General features: G+C 44.3%; 1 protein-coding gene across 1 annotated transcript in view; it reads left to right on the forward strand.

Annotated features, from left to right (window-relative positions):
• fam222aa (family with sequence similarity 222 member Aa) overlaps window positions 1-22,002 on the forward strand; it is a 46,624-nt gene that overhangs the window by 14,121 nt on the left and 10,501 nt on the right. The window contains exon 2 of the mRNA XM_062417599.1: window positions 12,463-12,605. Within this exon, the coding sequence (XP_062273583.1) occupies window positions 12,509-12,605 (97 nt within the window). The 5' untranslated portion in view covers window positions 12,463-12,508. The remainder of the gene's footprint in view (window positions 1-12,462; window positions 12,606-22,002) is intronic.

Here is a 22,002-nt window from a genome sequence, read left to right on the forward strand (position 1 = left end):
CTGCAAACCTGTTAAGTACTTTTTGCTGTTTGCCCCGGTGAGTGTTGTGGTTGGAGTTGACATCAGTGGCAGCAGGTGTCTGTGGACACCTGGTTTATGTCTCCTGTTTCCATCAGGTGACTCCTCCTGCCTCGGGCTTCTTCAGGAGCTCTGCAGCCAAAAGCGGCTCTCATGGTCCCTGACCTTATTGTCCCCTTCATTCACAGTGCTTAGCTCACACCACCTTATTCTCCACGGCAATGAACCCAAAGCTATAATGGCCCCAGTCGCACATGATAGTGCCCTTCCATGTGTGTCATTTTTGTGCAATGATGCTGTGTGGTTTTGTCTGGCTCGTTCTGCTGCTCAGTCCTGTACAAACTGGGTTTTTATGGTCCGCATTCAGGCCCTGATACCAATTATGCAAACTATTAAAAATTTAAGGAGGACAGTCTTTTATAATTTAATCCTAAAGTAATAGATTCTATTAAAAATGCATGAGAGGAGCTTTATAGATGGAGCTAGAATTAGTGTCTATCAAAGACTCCAGTCAAGGATGCAGGGGGAATGGGCAGCAGGAGTGGTGGTATTGCCTCATTATTCAAATAGGATATGATTAACATAGAGCAGGAGTCCCTCAGAAATGAAGCAGAGCTCGCTGGCCACTGTGATCATGAACAGAAGGAATCTAGTCGGGCCCCTCAGAGGAAATTCTCCCTGTTTTCTGGTGAAATGAAACCGGTTTTATATTTCCTGTCTTAACTTTGACAAATGTGATTTGTTGTGGTTTAAAGCACTCTGTTGTTGAAATACTCTTTGTCTTCTTGGGTTTCTCCTCCCTGGTATCTCGCTCAAGATTGTTTAGTCTTGTCCTTGCTGAAAGCATGTAGAAGGTGTTCAAGCATGAAAACAGGAAGCTTGCAGTGTTGTAACTTAATGGCTCATGCAGCAAGTGAGCCGTAGACCTTTTACTGGGCTTGACACTCCTTGGTTTGCCCCACAGAGCTTCCTGGACAAGTGGAAAGCAGAGTGAAGAAGTCGCTGTCTGACTTTCCACAGTCTTTGTAGTGTTTTTCGAAAAATCAACAGTATTTGCACAGTTTTACTTTAGAACTTTTCAGTCATTTTGCACTCCAATTTATCCTACTCTGGCAGGGGAGTGCACTAAACAGTTTTTCTGCATCACAGGTTTTATGGGCTACAGATGGCAGTTGAATTTCAATCTGTTGTCATTGTGATTTGCTTCAATAATTACAGGTAGAAAACTGCTGTGATTCAGATACGAAACAGCCCCTGAAAGGGCTCTGTGCTTATTAATGTGCTGAAAGAAGTGGTTTGAAAAAGTCAATAAAAATTGGAACCCTCATGAAGCTTATATGGATTTTAAGTTCTGCCTCTGAGGTAAATTCCTTGCCTATTTGATGTAATGGTTGCCTGTTTATGGAATAAATCCAGTGGGCTTAATCGATCATCTCCGCGGAAAGGTCAAGGGGAGAAGCTCTGGTATTTGAAGTGCTTATCCCATGGAGGAGTGCCAGAAATGTGACACCTCCTTATGAGTGGGCGGTGGCGGGCAGATTAGTGACGGACAGGGTGGCCCAGGGGGATGATTTAGGGAGATTCAGCTCTAAATACTCTGTGTATATCAGAGAGAGAAAGAAAAAATGTAAGCTGCCTTTGCCCAATCCCTTTTTTTTAAAGAGAAAAGCATATTAGTATACATTTTTAAAAAATGTTCCAAAAAAATATAAAATATAAAGAAAACAAAGGTTGCACAGCTGGTGATGAAAGGTGAACAAAAGTTTATTGGTTTTAACCTCCTGTCCACGCTACCCAGTTAATGTTGCTTGAAGTTACCAGTCGGTTTCATCCCTCTGCAGTCTAATCTAATCTGGAGTGGGTGGCTGTGGGCAGCATCTGTGCTCCGAGTTGAAATAGGGCATTCTCTCTGCCTAATCCTCTATCCAGGGATCACTCAGTAGGGTGAAGACAATTACCAGTCTGCTTTCTCATGCTAATGGAATCTCTAACTAGATCTTACAGAGAGAGGAAAAAAATAGATGGAGGAAGAAGAGAAGCAGGGACAATGGCGCAGAAAGATGACCCAACTAAAATGGGTTTTTAGATTACCATTTAATTATTGATAGAGACCCAGTTGCAAGGCCTAAGGTCAGGATTTGGAGAGAATTTTCTGAGAAAGGAGATAGATTATCAAGTTATTTTGGTGTGTGTGTGTGTGTGTGTGTCTGCCTTTCACCTTTTTATCACCTGCCTCCAGCAAGGTGTCTGGAGTGGTTTTAAATTGCATTAATATGCAGGAATTTATAGATTGCCTCCCTTGGCATTTCTGCAGGGAGGGGAAGAGAGTATTACAGTCTCCATCTGCACTAATTACTAGGTCTTGGCAGTGTTACCTGTCTCTTGTGAAGGACAAACCAAGGCGCTGAGCAGTAACGCACTGAGCAGAAGGAGTTCATCTGCTGGGGAGTCTTCAGGAAGAGGGATGTCTCCGGGGCATTTTTACGCTGCTATGTTTGATGTGCTGGGAGCCTTGACTACCATAAAACATCTCTGCAACATCAATAAACTAAATGTCTTCGTCCAACTTCCTAAAGCTCAGAGAAGAGCTAACAGGCTTTGCCCCTGATTTCAGTGACAGTTCTCCCTTCACTCAAACTGTTAAAGTCAAATATATCAGCATACATCTTCTGTTAATCCTGGTGGAAACTTAAATTGTCTGTCTCCCTCACGTCTGAAGATTTAAAGTTGCAGCAGCACAAGAGTAAATCTTAACAGGGTCCACCTGCCGTGTTCACCTTGAAGTGTAGTTCTGAAACCTGAAATAGAAAGCAAGTCTTTGGTCCACCAAATAAATCACAGGAGCAGAGAAATGTATCAAAAATCCTTGAGAGGCAAGAGATAATCAGTCTCCACATATGCTGTTATCTCAGCGATGACCTCGCCTCTCGATTCTCTCGGTGGCTGGTCAAACTCGCTGATAACAGCCGCCCTTATCAGGTCCCTTTTGTCATGGAAAGCGTCGACCATTTTAAATCATTACAACCTGCCCGCTTTTTCACTTTCCCCAATCATTGAGCAGTGACACTAAGACCTTGCCCATGATAATGAGAGATCAATACCTTAACTCTTTGCACTTCATGTGGCACAGTAGCAGTCGCCTGTCACTGCCAGGCCTCTGCATCCAATCTGCATGCAGTGATTCTTCAGCTCAGCCGCAGGTTTCTGAGGTTTCTGTGTTTGTCTGTCAGCCTGTCAGAAAGACTTCTTGGATTGCTGCTGCATGAACATCTTGGTGGTGTTTGTGCCATCTGTGCCTTTAGCCAGCAGGTGATTACCAAACGCAGCCTCACCTCCCACTCTGTCCAATTGGATTCCCTCTGCTGGCATGGTCAGGGACAGCTTTGAGAGGGAGCATGATGACAACAGCTGGAGAGCACACATTATGGAGTGAAGGAGAAGGCTGCTGAGTCTTGGTGATGGAAACTGCAGTGAGGGGAAGATATGTGGAGAAAAATGCCTGCTTCCTTCCCGGCTAGCTTAGCTGTGAGCACTTGTGTCATCCTCTCTTTTTTAGGTCCTTAATATCCAGCAGAGCAAAAATGGCTTTGTCGCACTTCACATATATCAAATGAGATCAGTGTCAACATTTCGACGGTGCACTATTTGATTGCCTTGTGGGCTTCAGAACACACTAATGTTATGCATGACTGACTATTGGATCTGTGACTCCATCCAGTGAAAGATGCCGGAGTTGTCCTTTGGACCATGGCAGTTGGGTTCACCTTAGGCACTGCAGAGAGCGATATTTGGAGTCGGGCTTCGGCAACTGAGAGAAGAAATCACATTGTTTGAATTTAATTATATTCCATTGATTTATTGAACACCCATTAACAAGCATACATTTCGAGGCAGGGCCATTTTGCGAGAAGGTTTTCTCTCTCTCACTCTCCCTCTCTCCGTCTTTTCTCTCGCCTGCTCACTCCATTTCATCATAAATTGACATAAGCCTTTCTTTGAAGTTCAGGAGCCAAGCTGAGGAATGACAGCACAACAAACAATGAACAAAACACAGAAAGACAATGAACACTGTTTGAATATTCAAGTGAGCCACCGTAGGATGGGTGAAGGAAAAAAAGAATCCTTGTTTTATTGTTGTTGTGTTAAGCCGTGAATGGACCTGTCTGGGACAATAAAGAATTGTGTCACATTGGGATAAGAAATTTTGCTATATCAACAATGCTTTACAAATGGTGTGTAATAAGGTTTACTGAAAATATATAAATCCTAGCATGAAACCCAAGAAAGCACAGCTCATTTTTCCCATTTTGGCTAAAGTTATTGCGGAGGGTGTGTGATTTATGTTTGGAGTTCAAGCCTGGTAAGGTTGTATCTGCAGTAAAAAATATATAAAAGAATCTGCCAGAGTGATATTAAGTTTTTTGATGCAGCCAGATAATTTAAATTGTCCTTTGCAGAGGTCCTGTGTCAACACATTGCTCTCATGTGTTGTACAGTTTAGCTTGAACTTCAACACACTACCCTTCAACAGCATTTGCAGGGTCTCTGAGTAAAAGTGTTATTAGAGGACAACTGATGCTGCTACCCTGCAAAACAGCAAAACAAAGGCTGAGGCAATAAGAGGAGAAGACTATGTGTTTCCCTTGTGGTTTGTCTGACAATCTTAAGCCATGCTTTCATTGCTCAAAGTCCCTTACTGGCAAAAGCAGGAGCACAGAGGCTCAGTCATGTTGTAAGAACACTTTGGTTGTTGTTTTTTTACTGAGGGGACTCTCCTAGGTTGCATTTGTTGGTTTTCAGATGGGTGATTAGTGCACCTTTTTAAAATCTAAATTAGGAACTCAAGGCTTTTCAGTTATGACTTGTGGATTTGGTTTGATGCAATTCTTTTTTTTATTTTATTTTTTTCAGGCATAGACACCTTTATTTGATAGTTGCCAGACAGGAAACATGGGAGAGAGAGGGGGGGTGTGACATGCAGTAAAGGTCCGCCGGCCGGGATTCGAACCGGGGTCCACTGCGTACGTGGCATGCGCTCTAACCACTCAACCACCTGCGCGCCGGTTTGATGCAATTCTGTTTGTTTGCTCTTTGCTCCATTTCATTTTTTTTGTTGATAAGATTACTTTTTAAAGCTCCAAATGAAATGCTATATTTTTTTCTTTGCGCTGTGTAGTAACATTCATTTAAAACTCTTGTTTGTCACACAGATTATTTTGTAGTGCAGTGTTGCTGAATGAGTTTAAAGTTGTTTTTTAATTAAACGTTGTTTTCATGCTCATTCCAGCTTCCGTTTAAATATATCTTCGTTATCATACTGCAGCTTTTCTTCCAGCGTCGGCTGGTTCTTTCCTTTCTTCATCAACTCTGTAGCATAACACATAAACATTTCTGAATTGTTTTTTGGTCATGATCAGTAGAAAAAATATGTTCAGTAAAATAGAATTAGTTCAAGTCTGTTGAAAACAAAGAGGACAACAAAACCTAAAAAATGTTATGAGCTCATCAACTTGCACTTTATGCACTTTTCTGTAAATTTCACATGAACAACATCAGGCTGTTCAGGTCTTGCACTGTACACGTATCACTTACTATTTATTGTAGGTGTAAAAAAGAGCGGTATGCACAGACTTATATAATTGCTGCTTTGGTAAATCTTACCAATAGTTGCACATGTAATATTTTCAGAGAATTGGTGTCTGGTTGTTTCCTAGGATTGAATTGGAAGATGGATTGTTTTGCTCAGTAGCTTTGGCGACCATAGTGTTACAGGAACAAACCTACTACAAGGTCTACAATATGTGGGGGCACTTTCTATTTCAAAAAGCATTCAAGGAAGCAGAGTATGTTATGAATCCAAGGTGCAGATAGCAGAACTATGTGAGCTGGACAGCAGGGGAAATCCAGTCTCTGTTACCAGAACTGACAGAAAACTAAACACAACAAATGGCCCAATCCTTACCGTAACCACCTGTACGCTAGTGTCTTTGTATTTTAACAGTCCTCATCCCAGTATTTCTAACACATGCACCCAACCTCACTTTGGTGATAAGTGTTAATTTTGTATCTGCTGGGCTTTGGCTGTTTGCCTTTTCTACATTATTGAGTGTGGTTGCCACATCGCCGTAATGGCTCACTGCCTTCTGTGCCTGATATTTACCATTAATGAAACCTAGCCCAGCACAAAGATGCAGCAGTTGGCTGTGAAGTCAATTAGTCCTCATTGCTATTACAGGGTTGACTTTAGTCTAGGCAGGCGTGTTTTGATTAGAGATGACAGACGACTCGCTGCTATTGGACTGCCAGACATTCCTCACCCTTCATCCCATGGGTGAAGCTATTGAAGCTGACTGGAATATGGAAACCTAACAGCTGAGAGTTTTTGCCAAGATGCCCTTCATCTGCAGAGAAATCTCCTTTTTATAAATACGACTTCACGGAATACGAGGCTGTATAAGCCCCAATAACAGTGACATGCTGCACTGTATATATGAGACTTAGCTGCCAATATGTTATTCCAACACCATATATCATGGCAATAATGCCTAAACTGTAGGCTTTTACACACAATGGCCTTTTGTTGTGCAGGTTATTTATTGTGCTGGTGTGAGGTTGTGCAGAGTCGGTGGGTGAGAGCATCCAGGGGCTTGTATTGTTAGGGAATCAGTGGCTCTTGTTTGTGGAGCTGGGTGGGTTTGTTAACAATGCCTTTTTTATGTCCCGGAGTGCGTGCCTGTCGGCAAACGTCCCCTCAGAATTTTTGTTTGTGTGTTGTTTTGTTGTTTGTGTGTGTGTGTGTGGATCAGGGTCGGCGAGCATAACCCTCTCATTATGTGCCATGTCCAAATAGACCAGTTTTATATCAGGCACATGTGAGCGTTAGTGTCTGTGTGTTTTTGAATATACAGTATGAGTGCAAATTATTTAGTGCGGATGTGTGGAAAGGGCCGAGCTAGTCCATTACTGCCAGTCCTTCCTAATGGAGCCTTTCACTCTCCCTCCATTCATGTGACGGTATGGTGATGGAGAAGGGGGAGCGGGGGATTAAGGGGGTAGAGGCAGTGCCTTGTTAAAGAAAAAGAAAGGGTTTGAGTGTGTCGATTGGATTAACTTGTTTGGGCTTATTAAGAGGGGAGACACAGCAGCTTGTTAAAAGCACTGCATGGGGCGTCCCACAGTGAGAAGGCAGGGTCACCATTCAATTAGGTTGAAGCCCCACCCCTGCTCATTGTGGAGGCTGTCTGCCAAGCTCCCAGACCACAACTGGTCCTACATTGCTAGGGGGGACACATTGGAGACACTTTAACTAAGGCTAAAACAGTAAAATCTCTACAAAAGTTAGATGTTGGTTTACTTTTTGAAAAATCATAAAAGTGTAGTATCAGCCAGGGCTCAGTATTGTTTGAAATCCATCAATATTAGTGCTGATACAATACCTGAATTTTAGTAGAGGTATCAAAATATTATTTTAGATACCTTCATTTGAGAAATATTCATATATAATTTTCACAACCTTATCGCCAGACAAGAATATCAATGCACACAAAAAACCCTGGATTATATTCAGTGCCAGCATTTTTTTTAACAGATGGATTTACAGTCTACACCTGGCAAATTTTGAATGGTTACGGTTTGGAAAAGATTGTGATCATGATGAATAAAAAAGGTGGATCTTAGGGAATGTGACAGGAGGTGGATCCCGTTCCCTGCATTAAAGTCAGGCCCATCCACACCATTGCTTTCCTTCTTGGTGCCTATAAGACTCACAACTTCCTGTATTGGCACTAAACGTTGACAGTGGACGTAAATCATGAGGTGTTAATTTGTCCAACGTTGACGGAATTCCTCGGATTCTTGAATGGTTTGTCTACAGAACTCATTTTTTAAATTTCAAAGTTCTTCATTGACAGCAGAATCAGCCATACAAGAAGTTTGCCTAAATGCAGTTGTCTAAAATCAGTGTCAATATTAAACTGTAAGAACTTTGACTAAAGTCAGTAACTATCTAATCAAAGGAAATGCAAACTAAACCATGAATCTGACCAAACATTTGATGCTTTATATAAGTACCTGGCAGTTTTTGACACTCCATACTAAAGATTACGGATGTAACAGTGCACAAAATTCATGGTTCATTATGCACCTCTGTTTTGGTGCCACAGTTTGGTATGTTTTTTGTACAGCAGAAAAAAAGCAAGGAAGAAAATAATATTTTGGTCCTGTATCTCGAAATATGTAAACATCCAACAATGGCTCATTGGCCAAAACTATTACTGAAACAGTTTAGTTGAGCTGCAGTGGAAAAGGAAATCAACCATTCTGTTTACCACAAGGAGTCTGGACACCTGCTGACAGCTGTTTTATGATGATTTATACTCACTGAGAACGGGTTCTTATGACATGCCGTCCAACCACATTGCGTGTTTTGAAAATAATGACAGCAGCGACACTACATGAGTATTGGTAACTAGGCTAACTTAGCTAAGCCGGCGAGCATACATTCATGCGCATGCTACAGTTAAGTGCTGCACTGCCAAAATGTTCCAGGTAGAACTCAAGCGCTATAATTACTCTTCTGCACGTCAGAGAAAGTGGATCATTAAACTATTTTGACAGTAATTGTTTGTGTCAGGGAGTGCACCAAACTCAAGTAAGTCATGTACCAAATTGAACATCCTCCGCCAAGTGGTTCAGGATGAATACACAAACTGTTACACTCCTACTACAGACACTTTTCAGTCCACACGGAAAAACTACTGAGGTGCAGTAGCCAGATCCAGTGTCAGCTGCCTCACTCTTTCTTTCACCTGAACATGTCTAGCTCAAAACGCACACATAGACGCCGTTTATTCACCCATGACCACCCTGTTACACCCCGCATTTGGCAGAATGCTTATCTGAGCAGACAGCTTTGGGCGCAGGGAGCCATCTCCTCTGCAGTTTAAGAGCCTTTTAACTAAGAAATAGCCCTCTGCCAAGCCCACTGCCTCTTGATTCCGGCTTATTCCATCATCTCATGGGACTGATCTTACGCCCCCATTGCAAACCCTGCAGCGGCGTTAGCAGAACAGGAAAGAGCCGATAGACATCCTGACTTTTGAGATATCCCTGCACTGGTGTAATAGGAGACCTGTGAGTGGATTTGATGAGTGAGTGAAGTGCAGGTAGTTTTTCAAACAGCGTGTATGGCTGTGTGTGCGTGTGTGTACTCACACACATTCTCCAGCACCTTCACGGGGATTGACCTAGGCATGACAGGCTGTTTTAGGGCAGCTGGATGATGGGTCATGGGGTTTTGCTTCAGAGATAATTTCCTGCCACTGACAGACATCTGCTAAGTAGTCCAATAACCTAATAGGAAGAGATGAGGCAAAAGGGGGACATGACAAACAAGCCAAAGACTTGCTCCTTCTGCCTCGCTCTTAAAGGCAATAATAGGAGAAAATTGGTTCTTGAAATTGAATTGAAAAAAACGGGTTTCTTTCAGTCAAGTATAATGCCTCAGAATACATTTGGTGAGCAGCAAATGGAGAAAAATGGAGGGTAGTTACACGATTGTCTTTCATTTCAGAGAGGGGAAAACTGTGGAGGTATCCCCCCATAGGACTAGCTTTTAGTCTCAATCTACACCATGTGGCCCCTTCCTCTCTCTCAACCACTATCTTTTAACAAATGGGCTCTGAGGATGGGCTTGTTGTGAAATTAGTATCCTCACAGAGAGGACACAGAGAAAGGATTATGTGAATAGCCAGTAATGAGCTCAAAGTGCTAGTGTGTTTGGGCCAGGCCTGCCTGTGTGTGAGAGGAAATGGCACTGCAAGCGACCTTTTTTTTGCTCAAGCACCTGGCGAGAAATAGAGTGGCCCCTCTCTTCCATCTGCAGTGTGTATGTGTGTGTGTGTCTGTGTGTGTGTGTGTGTGTAAATGAGTGAATTAACAAGACATTCGGAGTCTAAAGGTCTACTTTACTTACATTTATCAGGGAGTATTTTTTTTTGCGAACAATATTTTCACACTGTCATGTTTGTGCTGAAAGTGTTGTTTTGTGCAGCTTTTGACAGATTTTAAAAATAAACGTTTGACTTGAGTGTTAAGCGTGTTATTCAAGCCCCAGGGTCTGTGGTCAAATTCAACATCGTGTGAAACATTTTTTTTAAATGTTTTTTATTAGAGACTGAATTCAATGCAAGGATTACAATTTTTTTGTAAGCTTCTGATCTTTAACTATTCAAACCAGGAACCAGCAAATGCTTTGCATTTGTCCATCATTTCTTTCTCAAGCCATACTTTTAATCACAATTGCTTTATGTATAACAAAAAGCAAACTTGAAACAGTGGCAGTAAATTTGGATCGATTGATAGGAGCTTGTTTTTAAAATGTACAATCTGAATGAGGAGCATTATTAAGGCACATATGAATGAAAATCTAGTCACTCAAAAAATATATATTCATAAAAGGGATTACCAGCATTTTCATAAGTCAACTCATCTAGTGAGATCCATCCTCTTAAACCAATGACTACATTTTGTCTTTTTTGAGAAGATGTTGTAACTCAAGGTCAGGTTGTTATATCTTGTTCTGAAAAAAACAAACAAAAAAACAATTTGAATCTTTTCATCCTATTAAAACAGTGACATTTTCTAAAATCTGTCTTGTAGATTTCACTTTTTTGAACCAAAATTAAATCTTGGTTTAACACCTTGGTCAAATATTGCATGAAACATATTTGCATCCTTTTTTAAGGTTGGTTTGATTAGTTTTCTAATTTTGATGTTTTTTCACCAGTAACCCATATTTTTCCAGATTTCATAAATGAGAGAGAACAGGAGCTGGTGCTTTATGGACTGCCATTCATTTATCTTGTAATCATTGTAATTGCTTTCTTTCATATTAAAATGATAATCTATAAAACTAAGTAATGGACTGATGGCAGGTGGCTAAATGTTCATTTAGTGATTCACTGAGAAAATAAATAACAGGGGACAAGCCTGTGACAGGCGCATGAGAAATCATTTTTCAATAATCTGCCACGCATCATGGCAGGAGACGCTGGCGCTGACAGCATAGATGAAATATTTGCCTCTGTTCTTTGTTTTAATATGGGAGGAGACCAGCCCAGATGGAAACGATAGTGTTTCATATCGATGGGTTTTGGACAAGAGACTCAAACACATGCACAGTTAAGATTAAGGTCACAATGCTTTTTACAGACACAGCCATGCTTTTTAGGTGAGAGTGGGCTTCTTCAGTGTTATTCACAGCGCAGAGAGAGCATATGTTTCCTGGAAACCAAACAATATCCGCTAAGTGAACTATAGAGGAGTGAATCTCGATCCTTATCATATAAAAACACTTTCTGGACCTAAATGGTTTGCTTTAGCTGTTCTCATCCGGCACATAATCCAAGTAGAAGACTTTGTAATCAGTCATCATTGTGCTATGTGACACTGGTATGTTGCTGATGAATGATACCTTCCATACTACTTGACTGTTGAGGGTTCTTAGTGAGGGAGCTCTGGGTTTCTTTTATATATATGTGTGTCCAGTGTTTCCACTGGGGCTGTGATGGGCTTTTTGAGGGGAAACTAGCAGCAACTGCCCTGTTCCTGAGTGAAGGTGGCTGTGGGGAAAAAGGGGGAGAGTAGAGCTGGAGATTTATGGCCTAGAGGGAGATTGATTAGTGCCGTCACTAGCCCTGATGTACGGTTGGCAGTCTCCCCCTCCCAACCCATCACATTTGCTCATACACACACACACACACACACACACACACACACACACACACACACACACACACACACACACACACACACACACACACACACACACACACACACACACACACACACACACACACATGCAACCATACGGTACAGAACACAGCTACACATACATCCAGACACTGTTCAGTCCCCCAGGCCCTCCCTGACAGTCCCCCAGAGCTGTTGCATGTTAAGTTGTAGCAGACAGACTGCTGTTTTCTCAGCATTACCATTTTTTTGCTGTCCATAGATAACGCCATCAATCACCAACACATGCATACTGCCCTGGAAGGAATGTGCCTGAGTGTTGCTACTTTCTGAGCATGTCTGTGTGTTTGTTTTGAGGACGGTTTCATAGACAGGAGACGCGGTTGACTGGCTGTGTGGATGTGCTGTTTGAAGCTGCAGAGTGACTGGCCTGGACTGTGCTCTGAACCCATGTCAACCGTGCTGCCCCAGTTCAGGTGTGTGTTTATCATTCAGCACACAGAGCTGAGAGGCAGGCAGCTGTAGGCGTGCTTTCCCAATTACATCCTGGGTGAGAAACCCAGCCCATCTAGCCCAGAGCCAGTTCCTGCTGGCTTACCGGACACGGCCATGGAGCTTTGACCTCGAATCATCCTGCTTAACTCACTCAACGTTCCTCTCTTTCTTTTTTTTCTTCCTGTTTTTCTGCTCCAGGTTGGCCTCAGAACTCCCCCGGCTGTAGTACTGTGCCCACCTCGCCATGCTGGCCTGTCTGCAGAGGAGGCAAAACCCTCCACCCCAGCACCCAGTGTGTGCCAGCAAGACCCTGGAGCCACCGCAAGCCCTTGGACGGAAATGTGAGTTAACAAAATGACAGAGAGCAATGGAGGTCAGCTCACCGAAAGCTCAGAAATGAGAGGCTTGTGCTTGTCATTTGTATTTAATCTATCGGTCATGGTGAAGGATGAAAATGGGTAGTTAACCCTGACTGTGAATAAGTGAAAGAAAATAGACTTTCCGGTTTCTGTTATTTGTCACTGTGTTCCCTCACTACTCTGAGGAATTCTAAACAGTTTCATTCGCTCTGCACTTAGACCTTGGATTGCCATGTTGTTTGGCTACTCATTGTGAGGGTGGCTGTTTAGCTGTGCTGATTGTGCAGTCGTGGCAACAGGGCTGAACAGACAGTGTTTAGCGTGCCTCACTGGCCCTGGGTGACCCTGAGGGTCTGTAAACATTTACAGTGTCTGGCCCTGGCTGTGCCGGCCGCCTGTAAAGCATGACAGCTGCTCTGTTTGCTCCCTGAGCACCACCCTCTGTCCACTCACAAAATGGTGTAAAGGGACAAAGATGAGCCAGGGTTGAAGACTGTTACAGAGTTGGCAAAACTAGTTCTAACCAGTTTGGGATTAGAGAGCTGCTGCAGTCAGGCATCTGGAAGGTAAATTTCTCTCTAATTTTGTTGAAGCTTTTGGATAAGCTTTTTACAGTGAGTCTGGTTCCTGATGAGACAAAGAAAGGCCTTTCCTCCTTATTGAACATCCCTAGAGTCTTTAATGGCCTTTGTTTACATGGCAGGCCTACAAGCTACCTCAAGCCGATTAAAAGGGCTCGCGGATGGAGAGCAGGGGAGCTCTAACCTAGCAGTTTTTACCTCAGCTTAGAGAGGCTTAGGGAATAGCAAGTTCTGTGCTTCTTCATCAGTAGGACATTGTATCAGGCCTGTAACCAGACCAGTAAATAGCTTGGCTCTGGGAAAAGAAATTTAGCTCTGTCTGCATTTTTTTCTCAACTCCTCACTAGCCAATTAGCTACTTCTTAGCTCAAGATCACACTCCAATCAACTACTACAGAGGAAAAGAGACATAGACCACAAGGAGACTGGGTTCTTCCTCCATCCTCGGATCTGGAGTTGTTTTTGCTGATCCGTATGGATGTTTCATATCGAGTTGTAAAGGTGTATTAGAAACAGAGAGGGAATGAGAGAGATAAATAGAGCTCCGGGTGCATTTGGAAGGGGTCACTCTTCAGCCGAGTGGGGTTCAACCAGGCTCACTAATGAGGTTTCAGAGGGAGGTGAAATGAAAGGGTGGACAAAGAGAAACTGGGGAAAATAGAATTAGAGAATGTAAAGATGGAAAGGAAGGGAGAGAAATGGAGGGAGTCCTCAACAGTCGTCTTAATCGATTCCCTCCTTCCCTCCTTTCAATTTTGCAGGATTAGCCCACTTCCTCTCAGGGTCCTTTATTGAGGAGCAGCCAGTGGGAGTCAGGGCTCAAATCAATAGAGAAAAAGAACAGTCTCCAGTCTTCCCTTTGTCCTCCCTCTTCCTGACCCTCTCTGTCTGACTCTCCCTCTCTTTCTCCACCTGTTAAACCCTTTGATTGAAAGACTACTACAGTGACTGACTTGAGGTTCATAATGAGGATGTTTGAACATAATAGCCTCCTTTCTGTCCTTGGAGGAGGAGGGGGGAGTAAGTGTTGGATTTCCACCACTGTGCAGTTCTTGGCCTCAATACTGCAATTGTTCGTCCAGGCACAGAAGGGGTGCAGAAAGGCAGACAGTGGGTCTGGCTGCAGAAGTGGGCACACTCAGGTCACCATGCTGAGCGGGTCCCCATGACTGATTGTTCATGGCCCAGTTTGTGCCAACATGGAAGGGGGTTTGTGGGTAAGGTGACCTGGGCTCTCAACGGGAGGCTGAATACCACAATACAGCCCTCAAATAGACAGAGTGAGTGAGAGCACAGGAGGGGGATTACCTGGCAGTGGGGTAGAGGTGAGCTGTGTCATTTGCATTTGCTGTCCTTTACACAGAAGTCGTGTGTGTGTGTGTGTGTGTGTGTGTGTGTGTGTGTGTGTGTGTGTGTGTGTGTGTGTGTGTGTGTGTGTGTGTGTGTGTGTGTGTGTGTGTGTGTGTGTGTGTGTGTGTGTGTGTGTGTGTGTGTGTGTGTGTGTGTGTGTGTGTGTGTGTGTGTGTGTGTGTGTGTGTGTGTGTGTGTGTGTGTGTGTAGTTGGGATGAGAGGGTGAGAAGGGTTTTAGAAAAAGCTCCTGCATGCAGATGCAGAGTGGCTGCACAGTTCATTGATGCGACTCCCATTAAAAATCCCTCATACCCTCAATAAAAAAGGACTTAACTGGCTCTACCATCAGCTGGAAGCGTTCAGATCGGCTCGCCAGACAATCAATTTCCCCCAAGCGCGCAGAGCTTAGCGGGAGAAACGGGAGGCGGAGAGCGGGATGTTTCCATTATCACAGCCCGGGCTTGGGGGTGGGGGGGGTGGGGGGGTGGGGTGAGGTACTGTAGAGCGGGGTGCAGGGGAGAGAAAGGAGGGAGCGGCAGAGGGAGATGGGGGAAGACAGACAAGTGCAGAAGAGAGAGAGAGGCAGAAAGGGAGACAGAGAAGCTGGCTTTTCAAAAAGCCATTGACCGCCTGCCCTTAAAAATATCATATTGGATTAGCCTCACAGGGGCGGCCTTTTGATATTTTTTTCTTTGGCCGTAGAATTAAAAGGAGTGCAGAGCATTACTTGAATTATAAATCATAGGCACTTGCTTTCACTGCACCCAAATTCCGCGCATATGTGGCTGCACTCTACAGCGCCAGCCCCTGTCATTTTTAATTAAATCCCCCCTTATGGGTGACATTTGTAGCTTGCCCCCTCCTTCGTCCTCCCCTCCACGTCTCTCTACCACTGCCCTAGATGGAGACATGAAAGGCAGAGACGGCAGCGGAGCCAGGGCCTCTCATCGTGTTGTGCCCCAGAGAGAGGGCACCCATCCAGACAGATGAGAGAGAAAGGCCCTGCAGGGGTAGAGCGGTGAATGGATGCCACTGACCCTGGCCACCCTCAGCCAGCGGCGACTTCCCTCGCTATCCATCCCTCTACTTGATAGTCGCCCTCCACTGTAGGTCTGAAGGTACAGGGAGCATGGGTGAGCATAACAGTCAGAGAGGGAGGTGCACCAGTCCAGTGATGAGTAACACTGAGATGGCTGGACAGGAGGCCCAGCAGCCCCCACCACTGCCCTGCCTCCTCCTTGGCCCAGACAGCAATTACTCGGCCACATGTCAGCTAAAGAATAACAGGTCCAGAATCCCTGAATTGACTGGTTGATGCTGATATTTCTGCCTGGCTATCTTCCAAAATAATATCTTTACAGATTTCAGCAGGTTTTCATTTGTTTATTCATGACTTATCGCTTGCATGTGTGCCAAGGCACGACATTTTACAAGAAGGGGAATGTCATTGTCACGCTGGGTATACACGTTTGTGTTTTTTATCCTGGCGTGCTGCAAATTCTGCCCTCGCTAACCACACAGCTCACTGCCACTCCCTTATTTGTCCTGTGATTGGATTTGACTTTGGGCTAAAGCTGGGTGTTCCCTCACGTCGCTAACCCCAGCACGGCCTGGCTGCAACTCTTACACACACACATACATACATACACACCAATCGAGCATAGCATACTTTTGGTTACATTGCAATGACTTATGTAATCCTAATTAAAACAAAAACTGTTTCACATCATGCTGAATGCAACTGTATTGAAATCAAACTTGCAAAACCTGTTTTGTTCTCAGTTAAATATCCTGAACTGACTGGTATGAAGTCCAGAAATGTGTCTTGTAAAGGAGACACACACAAACACATAGAGAGCGCAACAGGGAGCACACATGCAGTGGTAACCCTCTGTGACACCACTCAGGAGGCCCGAGGTGCCAATCAGCCAGGTGTAGATGAGAAGTTCCCAGAAGGCCTGATATCCCAGGTTCATGCTATGTCAGGCCAGGTTCTACCCTCTCCCAGCTTGATCGACAGAGACAACCTGGGCTTGTCACACACAGCCTCAAGACATGACATGGAGGTTCACCTGGGGATTGTAGTTCTCCTAATAGCCCTGTGCCTCTGCAGGCAGAGCTGCCAGAGCCATTAGTTTGCTTTGCTTTTAGCAGCTTCCTAAGCCGCACCACCAGCGAAGGGGAATTTGCACAGGTAATAACCTCCAGGCACCTCTTTCCCACTGTTGTCTGAGGTGGTGCGAGACATAACAGTGGAATTAGCTGGCCGTATCAAATTGCAGGACGTTACTTCATCGGCTGTTATGCGGGAAAAACGTGTGAGCGTTTCCAGTTGAATATTTAAATGTGGTCACGAGTAGCAGCAGAAGGTAGGGGGCATACAGTGGAACTGGGGTAAAGGGATAGAGACAGAGAGCGGGAGAGAGAATCTGCATGCACTTGACCTTTTCCCACTGATTGAACTACCTCGATTCTAACTCCCATTTGGAATTCCACAGAGTGCCCACAGAGACTGTCATTATTCCATAGTCTGCAGCAGGGAAGCAGAGGTCATGAGGTATTTTTCATGGTGAAAGGTAATTGACAGCTATCCATGGCCTTCCTCCTCCTGGATGCCTACTTATGCAATCTCATTTTGGGGATCGCCTGGTTTGCATAGCCACGGGAAATGTGTCATTCACACTTTCATCACATTGCTATATTGCAAAACCCGGAGTATTAGTAGAGTTTCAGTTTATTTCAGAGGGACAGCCATGTGATATTGGTTGTATTAGTCTTACCTCATGCATACTATAGCCTATTCTGTCATGTTGGCGTCTCAGCGCTGGCACACAGAGGATCATTTCCGGCTGGCGGCGTCCCACAGAGCCATGCCTTCCCTCTGCCCTCTGCCTTCTGCTGTGAACATGGGGGGCGAAGCAATCTTATTGCCTTGGGAGGTGAGCTTGAGGAAGAGGGGTTCTGCGTTAGTTTTGGTCACAGCGGGACTTGGGTTGAAAAACAGGTTCCCGGTTCCAAAGCCTCCAAGCTGGCATTTGGGCGTCCCAGGTGCAAGGCATCGACACCCTCTGTCTTCGCCTGCCAGAGAGTGGGGGTGGGTTTGGGGTTGTGAGCAAGGGTACAGAGAGTGTCTGCAGTCCCTTGCTGTCCCACAGGAAATGACACGCTGCCTGTGCCATCTCAGAGCTGAGCCCACCACAGACTGACTGAGAGAGGCATTCAGGAGGTGTCACGCACTCCTGGCAGGACGCTCAGTGGTCCATTCAGTTTAACCATAAACTGCAGCATAGTTAAAATCAGAATGATTCATCAATTTTATCAATTTATCTGCCTGACAAACATAATATAAAGTTGGTATGCTGTTTTATAAGTGTACAAAAAGTCTTGTTCGGTGTTTAAGACAGCCTTGCACACAGTTTTATTTTATTTTCCACCATAGCTGCATCTGTTAATTTCCACTTTAGTAAATAGGTCCATGCATTTAAATCTCTCTGCCATGCACAGAATGTAAATACTGATCAGTATGTTCTTGCTAGGGTCTGTCTGTAAAGATTCCGTGGGGAAAAGTTAAGTGTAAAGAAATTAAAAGAAAAGAGCGGACAGCAGTACAGTTTTTTTTGTTTTGCTGGTAAAAATGTTGATACCATCCTTGTGTGGTTTTTCATTATACCGTAGTAGTTGAGAGGGTTTGGTTGGGAAAGAATGAGAGTGCAAACTGACCACAGCACAATGTTGAAATCATCGCTCCTGTGGGACATTAAACTGCAGTTTATGTGGTTTTCTCCTCTGGTTTATTCTCAAGAAGGCCATCTTCACATGAATTGGATGCATCATCATTGTCCTGGATTATCGGTTTAGAGTTAGGGTGTGTGTGAGTGCTAACTTCTGGCTGCTTAATCTAACTCTGAGCCGTTGAGGGAAATTTACAAACCCAAACTTGTACCTGTAAGCTTAATCTAGGAGCAACTACAACCCCACAATGGTTTTCAGTGACAGAATCTAGTGCAGCTTCACACGATAAATGTACTTTTTTTATTCTTCACCATAGTCTAATAAATGGATAGAATGACAGTATATATATCAAGAAATTGATTTGAGCTTTAAAGAATCCCTTAATGTGCTTCTGTTTCATTTTTCTGCTTCCCTTTGTTTCTTCTCTTCTCTCTCTCCTCTCCTCTCCTCTCCTCTCCTCTCCTCTCCTCTCCTCTCCTCTCCTCTCCTCTCCTCTCCTCTCCTCTCCTCTCCTCTCCTCTCCTCTCCTCTCCTCTCCTCTCCTCTCCTCTCCTCTCCTCTCCTCTCCTCTCCTCTCCCCTCCTCTCCTCGGCATGTGTACTGCAGCGGAGTGCCTTGTTGTCTGTGCAGTGTTAAATATTAATTGGGAATCAGTGGTGGACTTGTCTCCTAAATGATAGAACAGAAGGGCCCAGGCTTGCCTGAGGCAGCCTGCGGGCGCCTTTCTTCTTCCATTTACCTGCAGGCCTGCGCACCGGCACTTCCTCCAGTCTGACAGGCCTGCCCAGGCGCCTCCAGCCTCCCCGCTTCTTTCCCCCACTCTCTTTCCCACTCTCTTCCTTTTTTCCTCTTCTCTGCTCTGGTTCCTTTCTTATCTCTGTATGCGCTTACAATCTCTACCTCTGGGGTCCTTTACTCCATACCTGTGTGTGTTTGTGTTGTTGTTGTGTCCATTTGAGTTTGTGCATGACTGTGAATGCTGCTGGCTCTCGGCTGTACATGTAGCCCTTTGAGAAAAGAGTGTCACACTGTGGCATCTTCTCTTAAAGAGAGGCCAGGGAGGGCCTGACATAAATCTTTCAGGTCAGGATTTTAGCTTGTTGTGTTCCTTTCTTGGCTTTGTGTCCTGTGTTGAACTATGTCTCATCAGTGAATTGGTTTGCTTCATCACTGAATGGTTTAATCTGTTTCCTTTTCCTGATGTTTCCCCATAACTGGCCTCACAGTTTGTCTTTCTTTTCTCTGTGAGCCTCCCTGTGTTCCTCTCTATCAGCCTTATCATCTGGAGAGTTGCACAGAGACAAAACAACCGGCAGTGGCTGCTTCGTGGTGCACTTGCTAGCTCTAACTTGTGGATGACCCTTTTGGATGGAGTTAATTATGCTCCAAAGATTTGTTTTGTAAAATCACACCAGTCTGCCCTGCTGTTGTATTTTGAGTCTGTATCTGTTTGCACTGGAGCACAGCTTTTTACAAGGTTCAGTGAGGGTATATTGTGAAGTGGCTTGGCTGATGTAAAATGGAAAGACCAAGAGAAGGAGGAAAGGGCAGCAGAGAGGCAGGGATATAAATGGAGGAGAGTAGGGGGTGGGGTTGACTTTGATGCCATAGGAATGAGTTCACAGGCTCATGAGCACAGGCCTAATCGCACATGACAATATCGGCTGGTGTGCCAGTCGCAATGCATAACCACCCCGCTGCTTGTGCTGACTCGGGGTATTTGCTGATAAAGCTCTGCTTTCTAGACCATGCTGTATGCACAATGAGGGTGGCCCAGGCAGGCCTGGGGGCTGGCTCATCACAGGCAGCCCGCAAACCGGGGGCTATAGGTCCCCCCATCTATAAAGAGCCATGCATGCACTCCACTGAGCCCTTTGGCCAGACTTGATTATTAAACAGAGTAGTTTTGTGATTAATATAGTTTTTTTTCCCATTTATAATCTATTATGTTGCCCATCCAGGCCCATACATTATTGCAAATGGAAAGAGCCTGGCAAACTCGTGCTTGAAACGAGGTTGTGGCTGTGAGGGGTTCTGTTCACAGTGTGAAATTTTCAGTGTGGTTATTTTTCCATTGAAATGCCTCTTTTATTTTGTCTGTTAAACATGGAGCTGGGTTCTTTTTGTTTGCCCGTTTTGTTGATGGAGTGCAGTGTGTAGTGCGTGGTAAACATGTTGCCCCAGTTTCTGTGTTTGTTTGGTGCACGGGTGTCCCACAAAAGGCCTGATATGGCTGCTCCTGGCCTGCATTCCTTCGTGGCTCAAAGAGGACATAAACTACCCACTGGTGTTGTTTTTGCTGGACACTCAGCTAGATCATCAGTAATTAACACATGCCGTTTGAATCTGCGGGGATCCTCTGTTCAGTTCTCTTTGACGCATGCTGTGATTTCATGCATTGAACAACATAAGATAATATCATGCCTTTCTAAATACACCTCTCTTTTTGGCATTCCCTCATTACTCACTCTAAGGTTAGAGCTGATAATAGTGTTTTTAATTCCCAACAGAGGCACTAGGTCTGTTATGGTGGTGCCAGTGGTGTTAATGGGGCAGGAATGCAGGGCGAGTGCTTTCCCACGCTGTTAGTTTTCCTCTGCCGGGCGTGTTTGAGACGAGGCTCTGGGCCGGGTAGGCTCTGCTAATGCAGCCAGAGTGCAGACAAATGGAAAGTGACACTTGTGTGTGTAGAATGGTATTTGTGGTGACGCTTTGACTACAGATAATAAAGTGTTCGCCCTGAGGTGATTTCGCCCGGCAAGCACCCCAGATGAAACTCACTTACTCAGAGAGGGAGACGGAAGAGACAGAGAGGGGGGATGAAGACGCAGAGAGGGGGATGAGGCAAGAGCAGAGCACAAAAGAAAAGAGAGGATGAATAAGAGAGAAAGCAGCATCAAGAGACGTGAAGAGAAAAATTCAACCATTTGTATATTCAATGCTTTATGGGTCAGAGGGTGCAACTGTTTTGCATAGTGATGCATTACTGTTTCAGAGTGGCAGATTTTAGAGGTCAGATAACACATTTATTTACCTGCTGTTTGAAATAAGAAGTAAAAAACATGAGGAATATGTTTGCTTCTTTTTTTTAATGTTTTTAAGGTGTAATTTTGATGATTAATGGTTCAATTGATATTGTAGCTACGAATGGGAGAGGATGTCAAGTTCAGCTGGAGTGTTAAAATGTTTGGATCAGCTGTGTGTGTGTGTGTGTGTGTGTGTGTGTGTGTGTGTGTGTGTGTGTGTGTGTGTGTGTGTGTGTGTGTGTGTGTGTGTGTGTGTGTGTGTGTGTGTGTGTGTGTGTGTGTGTGTGTGTGTGTGTGTGTGTGTGTGTGTGTGTGTGTGTGTGTGTGTGTGTGTGTGTGTGTGTGTGTGTGTGTGTGTGTGCTGTCAGGCCATGTGTACAGAGGAGTCCTTCAGGATCAATCAATTCTCAGTAATTTCCCCTACAGCCCATAAAAGCCAGGTCTGTCTGGAAGGACCATGAGGTTGCCACATCAAACCAGCTAATTAATTTTCATGGCTGATTCAGTAACATCTGGCTTTAGAGATAGATTCTTATGAGAAAATGTAAACATGACAGTGTCCCATTGGTATAATATTTTACATTTCTTAAGAGGAAATGATTTATAATAGAAACCTAATTAGCAATTTTGTTCAGTCCACAGCTATCATGTGGTACACGTATGAGAAACTGTGAGAGAATTAAAATATT

This window comes from Scomber scombrus, chromosome 4, assembly GCF_963691925.1.
Source record: "Scomber scombrus chromosome 4, fScoSco1.1, whole genome shotgun sequence".
NCBI lineage: Eukaryota > Metazoa > Chordata > Actinopteri > Scombriformes > Scombridae > Scomber > Scomber scombrus.